Consider the following 16,021-nt stretch of genomic DNA (forward strand, 5'->3'; position numbering starts at 1 on the left):
CAATGTTCCCTTGGAGAAGACACACACAGCTATTCCTTGATCATAACGCACTGCTGGGTTCTTCAGGATCTATGTTTACAGATCACTCTCTGCGAGGCAGCCTTAATTCTCAAAGCACAGCTAATTGCATGTACTGGAAGCAACACTCACGTCAACCGGCTCCCGGTGGATTGTGCAAACTCCTGGCCTCACATTCAGATTTTGAATTTCTGCCTATATTGAACTACTAGGCTGTATCGCCTTGCCATCGGCAAGCTAGTAGTCACACGTGGCCGGAAGCTACGAGCAGGTATACGAATGGGCTCTGTATGCTAAGTAATTTTGTGGCCAGCTTGTCCGATTAGGAGAGTAGGCTTCTTTTTTTCGCATGCTACACACTTTTCATCTTGAGGAGAGGTCCTAAATTGTGGCCAAAACAGTTACGGCTTAGCCAGCACTATTACCAGTTGCAACTAGGGAAAGCTGCTCGACCTAGTCACTTACAATATATGCCCACAATATGCAGAGAGCCCAAATAAATTCATCCACGTAGCTCATTTTTGTGCATCCTGCGAAGACCGATGGGGCAATAAGGCACATTGGCCTACATAGAGGTAATGGATTGTTTGAGCTGGTTTTAGGTGTATGTCCCGAGACACACAGGTGAGCGCACATAGCTGAACCGCATGCCACTGGAGATGCTTCCTGCTTACCTACACCTTTGTTATAAAACGCCCCACATGCAGCGATACCATGATCAGCTGCTGTCTTCACGCTTATGGAGTGAGATGAAGTCGTCAATTTGGGCAGCTCCTTGCAAGAAATGACGTTAGGCAAATCATGCCATCCCCCTTAAACAGATTGCGAAGCAACCCCCCCCAAAACTCTCACCATTCCGCTGCCTGGTTGCAACCTAGTAAGAGCACATACAGTCCCTCAATACCTTATCAGAAGCATCCTTATTGCAGTAGGGGTGCGCTCAGAGATGGATGAGGGCTGTGCAGCCGCACTGCTGCTAATGGGTCCCCTTTATGTGAGTTTGCTGGTCTCAGGTCTGGTTACGGTTTTACCGGCCGACGCTATGTTAATCCATTCAATCTTACAGTGAAGCAAAGACCCAGACCCACCTCGCACTTTCCTCTTTATCCTTCACCCGAATTAGCTGCATTCGCTGAACAACTTCTGTAGCGTAGGCCTTAATTCTAGCGCATGCACCTTGAAGGCACAGAAAGGTCTAAGTTCAAACCCGGTTGCTGTTGAAGCCTCACATGTGCAGCTGGGCAGGTATATCTGGGGTGTCACGCGGGAAGTTACATATCCACCTGCGTCGAACACTTGGTAACCGCGTTGTTTTGTTGTCACCAGTTGCCCATTAGCTTTAAGCATCATTGCTAGGTAAATTGATGGTGTTTAGGATCGTGCATATGAACTGTAGTTTGCATTAGGCATTGTGACACTGTTGGCTATTCCCTGATTACCGTGCGAAACGGGAAGAACGTTGACCAAGCCGCCCATCACCAGCACTGCATCCCCCAACTTATTTATGTTTAACACCAAACGACGTGACTCGCCGCCCCGCACAACTAAGGGAAAGCTAGTCATGGTTGTAGACAAGTACAGATGACGTTTAGGCATGGTATGCACCATGACATTAGCCTTGGATAGTTCCTTGTCAGCATTATGACAATTGTGGAACTGTTGGTGGGCAATCTACTTTGTAAAGATGGGAATTTGGCAGGTTACTCGGTGCGTCAACTGCACCGGCGCCAGACCCCAGTGATGAACTCAAGAGCTACTCGTGCTTGGTAGCTCTCATCTATGTAAAGGTGTTCTGGATGTACCGACACCCTATGAGTTTGGACACCAGACCTGAGCCAACTTCGCAGCCATCGCCACAATGCCGATACAACGAGGGGCCAGAACGACTCCTGGAACAGGTTGTGGCCTCCCTTACCGACAACTGCGTAGGTGCAGTTGGAGTTATACTTAGGCACTGTTGCCGCTGCTCGGCAAACTCCCAGAGGTTCCACAATCGGATCATCCAGGGCGTGAAGACACAAAAGGGGTAAAGGAGCTAGTAGCATGTGGGGTAAGCACGTGGTCAAGGCGTAGTAGACCCGTGAGCAAGCCAGGGGAGACGCCGGAGTAAGGCATATGGAGAGGTGTGTAAGCATATCTATTTCTCTCAGGGTTGACGTCTAAACACAAAGGCCAGACACAGAAACAAAGAGCAAAACACGACTTAGTATGGCTGGTCGCAGTGAGGCTGATCGAAAACGTACCTCTACCAATCCCCCCCCCCAACACCATATTACGGCCCTGAAGGGCCTGCTAAAAGACTCTTCCCCCATACGAACAAAGCTTAAAAGTACCCACAAGAACAACTTTCTAGTTTTTGATCTGTAGGCGACTAGGAGGTGCCTGGACAGAGCTTTCGCAGTGCATACGAACAGTGCTCATAGTGTGTACTGCGCTGCCTTGCTATCGGTGACGCCATTAGCAGCTGGCGTCGTGAGTGAATTGCTGTGCTATGGGGTCAGCGGAATTAGTGGCCTACCATTTGGGACAATGCCACAAGGCCAGGGTCCAGCCCTTTGTTCATGTAGCTAATGCTGGGTTCCAGCCACTGCTTGGACTTGTACATCTTCAGCATCGTGTTCTTACACAACCTTCCGGTGATACCAGAGGCCCTGTCCAAAGACCCTATGCAGCTGCAAAGCACAGGTAAGCAGCAAGACACAGTGAAAAGCCGGTCTCTTGCTGCAAAGGAGCACCCGTGGAGGCACATTTACAAACACAGCAACTCGTGCTACTGAGGCAAGGCACAGGGATCAAATGATTTGCATACGACCCATGGAAACAGAGGGGACAGAAGAAACAGAGAAGCAAAGGGCACACCAAGAGACAGGCTATACAAATACAGAGGATAAACGAGAGACCCCACCTGTCTAGACACATTGCATTGGATATAGTAACTGCGCCCTTGAGGAATCGCAGCCACTCAAGCGAAGGGAGATATTCGCTAGCCACGGCAGCAGCTAGATCTCGACAGAAGGGCGACAGGTCGGGCTCGCTCTTGTTGCTGCAGTTACTACTGTCGCTAGTGCTGGTGCAAGGTGTACCCGCAGCTGCCTGCTGGTACTCCTTTGTGTCTTCCGTTTGCCGCTGCTGCTGCTGCATCTGCTGTAGCCGCTGAATGGCCTGCTGCAAACCCAGAGACCCCAAGAGACGCATAACAGCACACGAGCCCATAGAGTAGCCCAGTAAGAAGACGGGAGGTATGAAACCTGAAGGGATTGACTTGAGAAATCCATCCTCAGCAGCTTCCATTATCATCTTGCGGAAGCCAACGTCCACCTCATTCATCGTTAATCTCGAGTCCCATTGTGAAAATTTCTGCTCCCGCTTTTCTTGCTCCTCAATCTGAGACCGAGAGCAACGAGAATTATCGTTGCGTTCATCCTTGTCGATGCCTTCTTTCCTCTCGCTCTGCAGGTCTTGGTGGCGCTCCTGATGAAGTATCTTCTCAAACCCGTTTACATGTATGTAGAGAATAAAGGCCAAGGCCGCTTGCACATCAGCACTGGTAGTAAGATCTGTTGGTAGACTGGCGATGGGGGCTTCTATGCCCCTAAGGCAGGAGAGAAAGAAGACACAAAACCCCTTCGCTGCAGCAAGCAGCACCACATGCTGCACTTGCAGGTCATACGCCTTGGCCCCAATACCTGTAGAAAAATATCATGCAGCTACAGCAACCGCGTTCAACTCAACACTGTACACTCCAAAAGAGTTCCTTGCAGCCAATACAGGGGTGCGCATTAAATGATCCTTCACCTTTGCCGGGGGCGGGGGTGGGGAGGGGTAGCAGCTTACCGCCGACAATGAAAAGAATCCCCCTGCATCCACACGTGCCGTGAGGTTTTCCGTGTGGAAATCGGCTATCTGTACAGCCCACTGCTTCGGCAGCAGCGGCTGGATCTGCCGACCCCCAGCTGGTGCTACACGCCTTCGGATCTGTCCTGTGTCTGTAGTAGTGCAGCAACACTACGTCTCCGTCTACAGATGTTACCCAGTACTGCCTGTCAAACTGTACGAGCTTCACGAACCGCGTCTCTTCTTGCACGGCCAACAAAAGTCCCTGCACCAGCCGGTGCTGCAGCAACACACTATCCGGAATAAAGCCTTGAGAGAGTGATGGGCAAGCCAGGAGCAGCTGCTGCCGGCTGGGAGCTGGAGGCTTCAGCCAAGAAGCAGCGACGCGGCACGCCTTACATTTACTCTCTTCGCCTTGTGAAACATCGCCAGCACCACTGGATACCCTTGGCGGCCCCACTGCCGCTGCAGTCGCCGCAGCTGGAAGGTAATGTGTACCCCAAAAATGGCTTCCGTCAGCTTCTCCGGCCGGCTCTGAGGAGTCGTGCTGCTGGAAGGAAGCAAACAGCTCCGCCGAGCCACATGACTGCCCAGAAAGGTGAGAAGAAAGTAGAGCCTTTTCGCCTTCCCACTTTGAAAAGCGCTCAACTGCGCTATGCGGGTGTAAAAGCACCGACAGGCGATTCGAGGACGACTCCGGATCTTTAGAATTGGTAGGAGTTTTGCCTTCACAACTCAGAGCCCCCAAGACACCTAGTTTGTGCTGAGCATGCCACGGGCGTACAAGGCCTGATAGGCGCATCAGGTAACCCCAGCTTCTCCTGGTACGGTTGCTGCAGGCGTTGCAGGTGCTACGCAAGCTGCCTGGGTCATCCCTAAACAACAAGGCAAGGTTGGGAGGCTGAGGAGAGAGGGCGCCCATCCCAATAATTGCAGGTCGGAAGGTGGGGCGCAGTGCACGCGGAAGAGGGAGGAGCAGCAGCAGGCAGATGCACAGGGTACAAAGGACGAGAAGCAAAGAAGCCCCAAGCACATTAGCAACCATGCGAAAGGGGGAACAGTCGGTCGAAAACCAAGTACTGCCCAAGAGCCAGGCTAAGCATGTGGCAGGCTCACCCCACAACCCATCTAGGTGGGGGTTCGTCATGTTGACCACGTTTGTCGCCCCCCAAAGTGAATCCCTGGTGTCCCGCACAAAGCCTGGGGGCTTCAGTGGCTGTGTAGCCATGGCATGACAAAAAGCCCCGTTTTCTTGGTGGGGAACCCTTCGTGTTGAAGTTGTCAATGCGCCCACCAAAGCACACCAAAATGCGCTTGTGGTTGGCTAAAAGGAGAGGTTGTAAGCATTAGCCATTATCGGCTAGTGGTAGTTGCAGGGAGAATCAGGAAGCAGTGGGCTAGGCTCATGAAACAAGATGATTATTCAAACAAAGGCAACCTTCTTTGTATGGCATTAGATGGCTTCCTCTGAACGTACGCCAGCTACACGTTGCCCGCACGGAGGAGACTTCTGAGAGCCCCACTGCCAGTTCATATTCAGACCAAAAGAAAATCACTCCCAAATCATATTGCAAATCGTTTAATGGAAATCGGCTCCGGATTCTGTGGAAATGGGAAAGGGGTTGCCTGCAAACTGGTGAAGGTGGGGGCCCCCATTGGCGTCTACTCCACGAAGACAGCAGAGCACGAAGTTCTATTTCCGTACACCAAAACCAGCTCTAATTCCACAAACTAAGTCAAAAGCCAGATTTGTCCCAACTTCTTGACAACGAACCGAGTCAGCAGTAAGTATGGAGACCTGTTGTGGGTCATGCTTTTCCCTTATTCCCCTGAAACAGGTTACAGAGGAACATATCAGTCAAGCAAGTGTTTCATGCTAGAGGCTACAGATTCAGATTTTAAGTTGAGGGTTAATCACATCAGCAAGGACCCTCGGATCGCTATTGGGAAAATGGTCAAACGGGCATATTCTTTTGCCGCTCTGCACGGTCTGGCGGGCCACTTTGCTACGTTGCTAGGATCCGGCAATTGCCTTTAAATATTTTCTAATAGTGACGACAACATGATTTGCCTGCCTACAGATCTCATCCACAGTAAGGCCATCCTAATCACTGGTTACAAAGGCAGTTGGTGTAGGTGTAGTGCTCTTCCTGAGGACTCCGCATGTAACTGGCCGAGCTACATTAGGCACTTTCTACTGCATTTGTGACATGTAGCTGGAATTTAGAAGAAAAATGACTACGTCGTTTCCTTTTGGTCTGTCTTATGATTGCAGAGAAGCGACAGACTTTTACTAGTAGCCAGGTCTAGCATAATACGCCACTATAGCATTCTATATAAGGTTTCCTTGAAAAGAAATTTCACTTTACTCTAGATGCAAGCTTAACCGCAGATTATTAAGCGATTCCCATAATAGCTGTTTCCGTCCTGTGCCGGAGTCCCTTAGGCTGACTAAACAGGCAATTGGACAGCGAAGGTAGGCGTAGATTCACCCTCTGAGCACTCCAAGCATTCACAGCTAGCTGCACATGGCGTCTGGCGCATTCACACACCACGTTACGCATTCGTGAGTCTCTGCAACAGGCAAATCACACGAGCAGACAAGCCAATCGCTCAACTGTTTTGTATTTCTTAGCAAAAAATAGCTAGCGCAGTAGAAAGTGAGGCATAGCCCCGACAATTCTCATCGAGATAAGTAACTACGGGCGTTCACAAGCCAATGCTCCCTCTCCCAACAGCAGGAGGTCACGCCTTAGGTGCTGAAGGTGCTCTTGAAAGCTCCGGCCGAAAAAACTGACGTCATCTGAATAGACAACCTACACCGAATCCTTCGCACGGTCAATAAAATCCCAGTAAAGTTGCTGCTGCAGCTCAGCTGGACTACTTTAAATTCCACGCGGCACACATGTATACTTGATTTAGCGAGGGCGGGTGCCAAAAGCCTTTGTGCTTCCCATCAGGGCGGATGGAATTTTATCAGAAAGTGTCAGTGAAGTCAAATGTCTATTCGACCGTTAATCCGTGTAATTTATCAAGCATGCTGCCAATATGCGGCATCGGAAAGTTCTGCCCTACACTAATCTTGCTCAGGAGGTTGATACTCAACACACTTGCTACACATTCTGTCCTGTCACGGCACAAATACCAGTCCATGCCCCAAAGCGCTAGTTCATACCTACATGTAGCCTCTTACCAACAAATCACCCACCCGCCGCTCAGTCTTTTCTTCATGCTGTGGCACCTTCCGATACCATGTAGCATGGGGCAGATTTACGGGAACTGCTCAATACTGTGCGTAGGAGGACCAGTAGGTGGCCGATCTTCTACCAGTTCGTCATTATTTGGCACAACTGCGAACCCATCCTTGCCGACTACTGGTCCTCCTACGCACAGTATTGAGCAGTTCCCCTAAGTCCGCCCCATGCTACATGGTATCGGAAGGTGTCACAGCATGAAGAAAAGACTGAGCGGCGGGCGGGTAATTTGTTGGGAAGAGGCTACATGTAGGTATGAACTGGCGCTTTGGGGCATAGACTGGTATTTGTGCCGTGACAGGACAGAATGTGTAGCAAGTGTGTTGAGTATCAACCTCCTGAGCAAGATTAGTGTAGGGCAGAACTTTCCGATGCCGCATATTGGCAGCATGCTTGATAAATTACACGGATTAACGGTCGAATAGACATTTGATTTCATAGAACGTCTTTTGGTAAATTGGAATTGTAAATGTATTAGCTCGACTGCATCAGGAATTTGACTGAGATTTGTGTTGCCCTGCCAAAAAGGGTTGGGTGGGTGTTTATTCGGATGAAATCCTAATTTTGTGCCGAAAAGTTCAAGGATGCCTGCAGCACCAACGGCGCACGCTTCAGCGGTTGCGGGAAAAAATGTACTATGTAAAAGCAAGCACGCGTTTTACAAGAACAATGATGTACCTGGGATTCTGTGTTTCGGTTGCAGTAATTGGGCCAAAACCGGCAAGGTATGAAGCAAGGATGATGTAGCCTTTTATTTTACGCACCCGCAACGACGTTACGAAAGTCTATGGGCTTGCAGCCTAATAAGATTTCTCTAGTCGTGTGGTCTCATCACTGCTCCCTTGACTTGGTGCGAAAGAAGAAACAACTGTTACCTGGACTAGACAGGCTGATGCCACAGCAGGGACGCTCTGTCGCAGCCTTACAATTTCGTTGGCCCTCGTGATGCCCAATGATAAAGTAAATACACGGAATTCTCGCATTTTATTCTTGTCGTTTTACCTAATCGAACAGCGGTGTACAGTGCAAGCAAGGAAGCTCTACGCGGTGTGGTATGGCGAGAAAAAATGCTGTCCACACTTGCATAAGCGTCAACTTACTTTTAAGACCGATCATCAGTATCTGATGTACCTTGCGAAGAGAGATAAATATTTTGCTAATCATAGGGCTGTTTTGCTAGCTTGGGTGCCTCCTCCCGTACGATTTGGCAGTAAAAGCCTACTAAGAATTTCACCGACCTGGTCACCAACACTGTCGCTCGACGCCAAAGCAATTCACTTTTCTGGAGCGCAGCCACTCCTACTTGCGTTGATTTACGGTTTCTATCAGGTTTACTTGACCTTAATGCTTCTTACACGCACGCGTTCGCCACTACTGCCAAAATCCAGGATGGCAAATATGTGGAGCAACTGCTAGGTCGATGCTGTTTATTGTCACTTACAACATAGCCAAGATTCCTTGCTTGTAGATCCCACTGTGATTCGCAGTGAAAATTTTTTCTTTCGGTTGATGAGTGGATACACGCGACAGCGAAATGCTCTGATATTCATTCTGGTGGCCTGGGTTGCGTCGCGAGCTAGAGGAGGATGCATTGTGACGCCCATGTTCTCAGCAGCTGAGGCGGTACAGTCGTCCCAGACCAGACGTTTTGCAAAAGCTCTCCTTGACGAAATTTGGGCTGCCCTGGTTTGGACTCTATTACTGGACTGCTGCCGGTCAAGGGTCAGGATTGTGCTAAAGTTGTTATCTGCAGCCTCAGCAGATATATCCCTTGCATCCCTTGCTCCAGCCCTGTCACACCTCAGGAAGTCGTTCACTCACTCTTAACTCATGTCTAAGAGCTTCAAAGATTTACTAGGAGTATCACTAAAGATACGCATCCGAAGTTCACCAGTGCTGGCGTGTCTTTGTGGCGTCCCTACACACTTTGAGCTTAGAATGGTCACTGCTAAGCATGTTGAGGCAGATGGACAGGCACAGAGCGCCCATCACATTCTTTCGCAGTATTGAGACTCTGCTTATACAAATGCAATCGGTTGGCTCGAGGTTCTTCTTGGTGGTGAGTGGGTTTACGGTACGGCAGTATACTTTTCTACTCCTCGCTCTCTTATATCTTCAGTATACACCGAGGAGCCCCACTTTAGTCCAAGCGTGGACTTGGTGTTACGGAATAGGCAGCCACCCCTAGCAGCAGAGCGGCCCAGAGCATAACTGAATAGTGCTCATAAATTAATGTGAAAAGCTCCAGAGAGACGATCATAAGATGATGACAAGTGGCGGCTGGCTATGCTTTAAGAGCCTAGAAATTTTGTCCTAATAAATTAACAGATTTGTTAGGTGCACCAGAATGGATCCAGACAAAAGAAATATGCGACTCCTTGGATGTCAAAAGTATCGCTATTGGCTTCTAAACAACTCTCGACGCTTCTCCGGGTATCTACGGACTTCTCCACTCAGGCTGGTAATCTGTATGGAGGCGCACGATTCATGGAGAGGCACGGAAGAACTAAAGTATAGGACTATTGGGTGCTGCGGAGACACTCGACGGAAAATATTAGCACAATTGTGTGGGAAGTGCCAACCTCAGTGGATGAAGAAGGACGAGTTGCAGGTGCGTGCAGGAGGCTTTGTGGCTCTGCTTGGCTCACAAAGCTAATTGCCATGGACGGGTATCCTCATGATTGTCATTCCCCAGCGCATGCTCTGTCTAAAATAGCTACCTTCATGCCTTAAAATCTTTCCGAACGGTATTGCTTAGGTGTTTTCCACACTCAAATTTATGCGGAGGCACTCTTAGGGATGTTGGTCCTACAATCTTTATGCCTCTTTTGGGGGTTGGAGGTCAACTATGCTGCATCCATCGGCAACACTTGCATGCAATCACTGTTCTGTGAGGCGCAAAAGCTCTGCTAAGACGGTGTGCATTTCGACTTCTTTGACGTAATATACTTGTCTTCTGGTTCCTTGTAGCAGGCGGCGCACGGTTCTCAGTGCCCTGACGAGACCTAGACTACGGCACCGCTGGGGTCGTAGTGGTTTGGTCCAACGGTCGTTGTTGGTTTGTATGTGCCTCTTCTCACCAGTTTCCCTTTAAGGATTATTGCGCACTTTGGCTTTATCATATCCCCTAAAGTCCTGTTCTTGCCTACCTCCTGCATGGCGTTAGTTTGGATACTGCTCCGCTTCTTCACTTGCAGTTGGCCACAACGTACCCGTACAGAGCGCGAGGGGCGGTATTTAAAATGGAAGCGGAATGTATAGCCAGCAATGCTATATTTGACCATTTTCTACTATTTTTTTACTGAACCGGTCCTAAATGAGTAAAAAGGAACGAACTGACTAATTGGTCTTTTTGTTAGAATATCTCACTGCACACTACTGTTCGCTTCGAATTGAATAATTGGCTCGTCTATTAGTCTATCCTTTTTTTGCACAGTACTGCTAATTTGGCACGCAATGATACAATGTTGCGTGAGTGAGCTATATTCTATATGCAGCTAGTTATGAGTGCTCCTAGTTCTTAGAAGGTGCAGTACCGTGCACCCCGTGTGTCTCTTCCGCTTACGTCTGAAGCCGTGAGGGGTAGAATGAGGAAAAGGAATTCCTTTGTTTAGCAATTGATAACTTCCTACTCATTTTTTGTCTTAAGCTTAGGGCTACATCTCTCCCTGTGGAGCGATGCAACGTTAGAGGATCTGTAAAGACAGGTAGTTAGTATCGCAAAGCTGCTACGATGCCTGAACGTATCTTGCAGTCAATTTTGTGCTAAAACTTATCTATTCGTGCATAATTTGGGGGAAGCGGCCAGAGGTATGCTGGGAGAATGTGTGCTTTGTACCTTTGTTTTAAGTTACTCTGTGGAATTGAGTCTTGGGAAGGCCCAGAATGCATTGAGGCTGCAGCCATTGGTGCAGGTACTGTCCGTTCCTCCTTGTGCCGAAGACCCAGTGCGTTAAATTTAAGAAGAGAACATTTTTGAATAACAACATCAGAACATGTCCTGCAGCTCTTTCTAGTACCTTCAGTGGGGTTTTTATGTTCTGCCTGACAACAGTACAACAAGTCGCATGCGTACTATGCCCATTGCAAAGACTATGAAACAAGACTGTGACATTTCTTTGGAGGCAGCCATTGTGCACTCTTCATAAAAACGCGAAAGAACCTCCACTACTCAACTTGATAAGCAGGATTGCACCCTTTGCTGCCATCGGGCCATTTCGTATGGGCGAGCAGCAACAGTATAACGGAGTAGCGACTACTTCAAAAAGACATCCGGACTCCTTCCTAGAGCCAAGAGTACATCAACTGATAAGCTACACAGGCAACAAGCTGCTCAAAAGGGCGTTCCATTTAGAGTCCACTAGAGTTCTACAGACACGATCCAGCAAAACTTTAGTTTAGCACTAGGATTGGTATTTTGTTGGCCAACTCAATCAATGAATGCCAGTCAGGGAAAGTGTCTGTTTCTGCTACTTTGCAACCATATTCTAGGTAGTTATCCCTGAATTTGGTGCAGCCGCCCCGGGGTTGTCCAAGGTAAGCGCGGCCGAAGCCCTGCATCTGTACACCCCCGAGGAAGTGACCCCTAGGTTAGGCAAGCTTCGGCATTACAGGCCAATGCCCTCCAAGTATTTAGAGCAAGTAGAAATTAAACGGAGAAATTTGTAAAGTGGATGCTTTTCCATGCAGAGTAAAGGTAGATAGCCGCAGCTTGGAATCGATTGTTGCAGCACTGTCGTCAGTCCACGGTCCTGTGAAGGAGCAAGCCGGAATATGGTCAACATCTAATTCTTTTGTCAGAGACTTGAAATAGGTAATATGCTGAAGCAGCAAGGTGTAATAATTCACCCTATGATTCTCTCCCTTTACCCATGATGACTAGCCGGGGTGTGCGCCCAAAGGCTTGGAGACACTGTGGTTTCTCGCATGTGCCCTCGCTCACTATGACCTTTTATGCATCCAACCAAAAGTCTTCATCGAAAAATAAAATTTTCTACCCCTCCGCTCTAAAAGTGGTTATTAATCAGTGTGATGCACTGCACAGCCACAGCAACATGTGCGCAGCTGTTAATTTCAGGTCAACGATCATATAAATCCCCACAACGCCGCACTATGTCGTCTATTGAGCCTTTGGTTACAGTTACCCGGTGGGTGGGCTTCGTAAGCGGGGTCCTGACGATAATTTTATGGTGTTTCCAACTGTCCTCAACGTCGGCCTCGATCTCAATCGGAAGCGACCCACTGGCAGATGTCAACAAGGCGACCTGGCGCATGCAACTATTCTCCTTCGTGCCATCTGTCTTTATTGACGTGTGGACCCCCTTCGTCATGGGCGCAATGACTCTGATGTCACACTTTGCCTCATTCCACCTGGACTACCTTACAGTCAACTTTGCGCACTACTTTATTTGGTCTATGTTGATGGCCTTATTTGGCAATATTGGCTATGCTGGTGTAGTAGGGATTGTTGTGGCCTCGGTAACTCTGCTCGCAGCCCTCCTTAGCCTGATCTGCGTCGTCATGTACAAAGGCACCGCCAGTCTGAAGCTTGGAAGCTAATGTTCAAGCTTTCACACAATTCCTTTAAGCTGCACAATTAACTGCAAACGTGACTTATGCATACTCAAATTCCGGTATCCCATGGTTCTGAAGCAAAGTTGCGCGCTGTAATTTCCTCGCGGCCTTTGAATCCACTTTTTTTCCTTTTTGCACCAAACTGCTGGCCACCCATGAAATGACCTTTCAATGTCAACCAAGCCCAGCAGACGACGTATCAGATGTTTTAGTCTGTGCTTTCATTTGTGTGCTGAGCTCTGTGGAGAGCCGTCAGAAAGCAGCTTCTGCGCCTGGATGCTAGTGAACGAAGTTCACATACAGTCTAGACACCAGCAAAAGCATCAGAGCCAGCTCTTAAGTTAACACGCTAGTTGGAAAACAGTGTTCTCCTGTTGTTTGGGGCTCCTTCTGTGTACTAAACAAGTATAACCTAGCCTCTTTAAAGTTGGCGCGTCATACCGCACACACTTCGTCCCCAACAGCCAACTTCAATAAAATAGCACAAACCGGCAATGGAAGCAATTCACATACTACCCACCATCAGAACTCTCCCAAAGCTACGCGCTATGTCATAGTTGAGCACAACAGCGCTTTTCGTTTTCTTGGTCATCTGTTGACTGCCATTCTCCTTTTACCATACAAGCTACTACGGAAGACGCAATGCTGGGAGAGAACGGCCTTAAGCTGTTAGCAATCTGGGGTACAACCAACGGCAAAATTTTATGAATTTAACAGGTCGACTTAGAGTTCTTGTTTCTGCAGAGCAATTGCGAGAGCGTCTATTTGCTTTGTGGTTTCCACGAATAGCTTGTATTCCTCTTGGACAGGTTCGATGTCTGCTTTCAGCCTCAAAGGCCTACCATGCTGCTCCTTGAATCGAATACGAAACTCTGCCAGTTTATCTCCCAAAACGCGACGCTCACGCTGAAGTTGGCGCAGCTGAGCAGTCATTTCCTCGCGTCGCTTCTGAAGTTGTTCCTGCCTCTCATAGGCAGATATCTTTGCACCTCGCTTCTCTGTAACACGACCAGGCGACCCAGGCGAGCCGCCATTTCGCTCCATCCGGCGGGCTGCCATGAGGCCTTGGCCCTCAGCAGACCGTACAGATCGGTTCTTCTTGAGCCGCTTGCTGCAACTTGTCGGCGACCTTACTTTGATGGAAGCAGTGCCATTCATAGTAAGAGGCCTGTCAGCCGTCATGCTCGAAAGGGTGATAGGGGCTGCGTCCGTTGGGATCTTCACCACATTATCAGTGCTCTGCCCCACCTCCGCAGCGACTAGTTGCTCTATCGTTTGCTTGATTAGGTGATAGTACATATATACGGGCCTGAGAGCTTCCTTGTCTTGTTTCAGTGGCTGGCGTCCAAAGTGGGAAGCAAATGCAACATTGTATGCTTTCAGCTCTTCCTTCAGCTTCTTCTTCGTCAACTGCAGCTTTTGCACATCGCCATCACCCCGAAAATAGCAAATAGACGAAAAGTCAGGTAGTCCGGCTTCGAACGAGGGGGATTCGGTGCTGGGGCCCCCAGTATATGGTGCGACGTCCCATGGTTCCGCACGCAACCGCTCCTGGCAGCCCAACAGCCACTGAGCAGCAAACGCAGTGACCGGATCTTCTGCGCTGTTGCTGCTGTTGCAGCGAACCACAGCAACTGAAGCAGCAGCAGCGGCATTCGCTGACAGGCTGCCCCTCTCGAATCCGCATGAGGTTTTCTGAAAATACGCATAGAGCAACAAAGATACTATTGATGATGACAAACAAGGAGTTTGGCATACATGAGCCAAAGTTCGACGACCTTTTCTGAGGAAGTGGGTCTCGTTGCTTCAGGGTTTACCATGGCTATTAGACGACCTGAGGTCAAGGCCGTGGGGTTCTCTGTATGCTGTCGTTGCGGCTCTAGTGGTTTTTGTTCTGGCTTGGCTTGTCCATCCATCTCTTTGCGACATGATTGGTGCTTTTTGCTATTGACCAGTGCCCCAGAAGAACTTCTTACTACAGGAGCCCTTCTGGACTGAAGACCTCCTGGTGTTCCCTTCATAGCGCCGCTGTTGCTACTATCAAGACCTGAAAGCTCCTCTCTAGAACACACAATTGCCTGACGCTTCTGAGGAGGGCCCTCTGAGCGGACGCTTTGCCTCACACTAGTAGAATTCTTGGCCATTGGGGCGCTGGCTGAGACCTCCGCAGTGGCCCCTTTGCCCTCTCGTGAGGTGCCAAGAAATGCTCCCTGCGGAGCCGTGCGCCGTTTCATGGTTTTTGCCACAAGTGGAGCAGCTTTACATTGCCTTGTACGTCGAATAACATTGGATGGAAGCCGATGTTTATCCTGCTTCTGCTGGCCTCCAGCGCTGGGTGGCCCCGCAGCAGCACCAGAGTCAACTGGCGCCGTTGGTGTAATGCATCTTGCCTGGATCTGCTTAGCAGTTGAAAGGGGCAGAAGAGGCTTCTCACACTCCTGTACAATAAAGGCTTCTCTAGATGAATCATCGAGGTTCTCAACTGACATTGAAGTGGGTGGGGACACGGCAACACTTGCCTGACCCTGCTGACATGCAGAGGCCTCCGTATCAATCGTGGAGCTATGGCAAGCATCCTTGGATGTCTGAGCGGCAGCAGTGGACGCACTGCAGCAGCCCCGAGAATACTCTGAGTATGCTACGGGCAATGACTTTTCTTGTGTAGTATTGTTGGAGCGAGAGTAGCTCCCCCGAGAACTGCGGAAGGTAGTTCCACCGCTGCATGAGCTTGGAGTGAGGGCAGCATCTCCTGCTGCGCTTAGGCTCCTCCAGTCTTGGTCGCCAGCTGCCTCCTCAAGCAGTAGATGCATCGGAATCGGTGCAGCTTCTGCCTTCTTAATAGATCCCAGCAGTAGCAGCTGATCCAAAAAATGAAGACCCGGTTCCCCTACATCTTTCACCTGTGTGGTCAGCAGGGCCTCATGGGGACTTGAAGAGAAGCACCAACTCTTGACTGAGTTCTTGAGCCCGAGTGCAACTTGCAACTGCTCAGCCATTTCAGAACCCCAAGAGGTAAAATGTGGAGAGGGCAGATTACGGATGAGACTCTCCTATTTATAGATTTGTTTGACGACATGACTGCACGGAGCCATCCTTCTGTGCCTTGATGAAACCACAAAATACCCGCTGATTGGCTACGGGGTAACAGAAGCCCGCAAAGATGGTTTTTCTGGTTTTTCTTTGGGCCCTACAGCACATTGATGTCTTTCACACACAAAAAGGCATTAATTTGTCGCCTATGGTGTGCTGTTTTTGAGGCAGTTCCCTACAGGTAGGGTGGTGTTGTGGATGGTGGTTGGGGCTAATAATGCCGCAGTCACGGCATTGTGTCCTTTTAATGC

The 16,021-nt window shown here is 49.3% G+C and overlaps 3 protein-coding genes across 3 annotated transcripts; 1 reads left to right on the forward strand and 2 right to left on the reverse strand.

Annotated features, from left to right (window-relative positions):
* Positions 1-1,730: 1,730 nt before the first annotated feature.
* LOC34623245 lies at positions 1,731-4,864 on the reverse strand. The gene is made up of 4 exons (XM_026338065.1): positions 3,853-4,864; positions 2,924-3,704; positions 2,537-2,690; positions 1,731-2,177 (listed from the first exon to the last, which is right to left on the reverse strand). The coding sequence occupies exons 1-4, from the start codon at positions 4,772-4,774 to the stop codon at positions 1,731-1,733; spliced, it is 2,304 nt and encodes a 767-aa protein (XP_026193850.1). The 5' UTR covers positions 4,775-4,864.
* Positions 4,865-12,218: 7,354 nt separating this feature from the next.
* On the forward strand, positions 12,219-12,665 carry LOC34620838. Its single transcript, XM_022734072.2, has one exon. The coding sequence runs from the start codon at positions 12,219-12,221 to the stop codon at positions 12,663-12,665; it is 447 nt and encodes a 148-aa protein (XP_022590763.1).
* A 738-nt stretch (positions 12,666-13,403) lies between these two features.
* Positions 13,404-15,676, reverse strand: LOC34620837. The gene is made up of 2 exons (XM_026338066.1): positions 14,498-15,676; positions 13,404-14,354 (listed from the first exon to the last, which is right to left on the reverse strand). Exons 1-2 carry the CDS (start codon positions 15,674-15,676, stop codon positions 13,404-13,406), a joined length of 2,130 nt encoding a protein of 709 aa, XP_026193851.1.
* Positions 15,677-16,021: the final 345 nt, after the last annotated feature.

Source organism: Cyclospora cayetanensis, unplaced genomic scaffold, assembly GCF_002999335.1.
Source record: "Cyclospora cayetanensis isolate NF1_C8 unplaced genomic scaffold, CcayRef3 CcayRef3_contig_226, whole genome shotgun sequence".
NCBI lineage: Eukaryota > Apicomplexa > Conoidasida > Eucoccidiorida > Eimeriidae > Cyclospora > Cyclospora cayetanensis.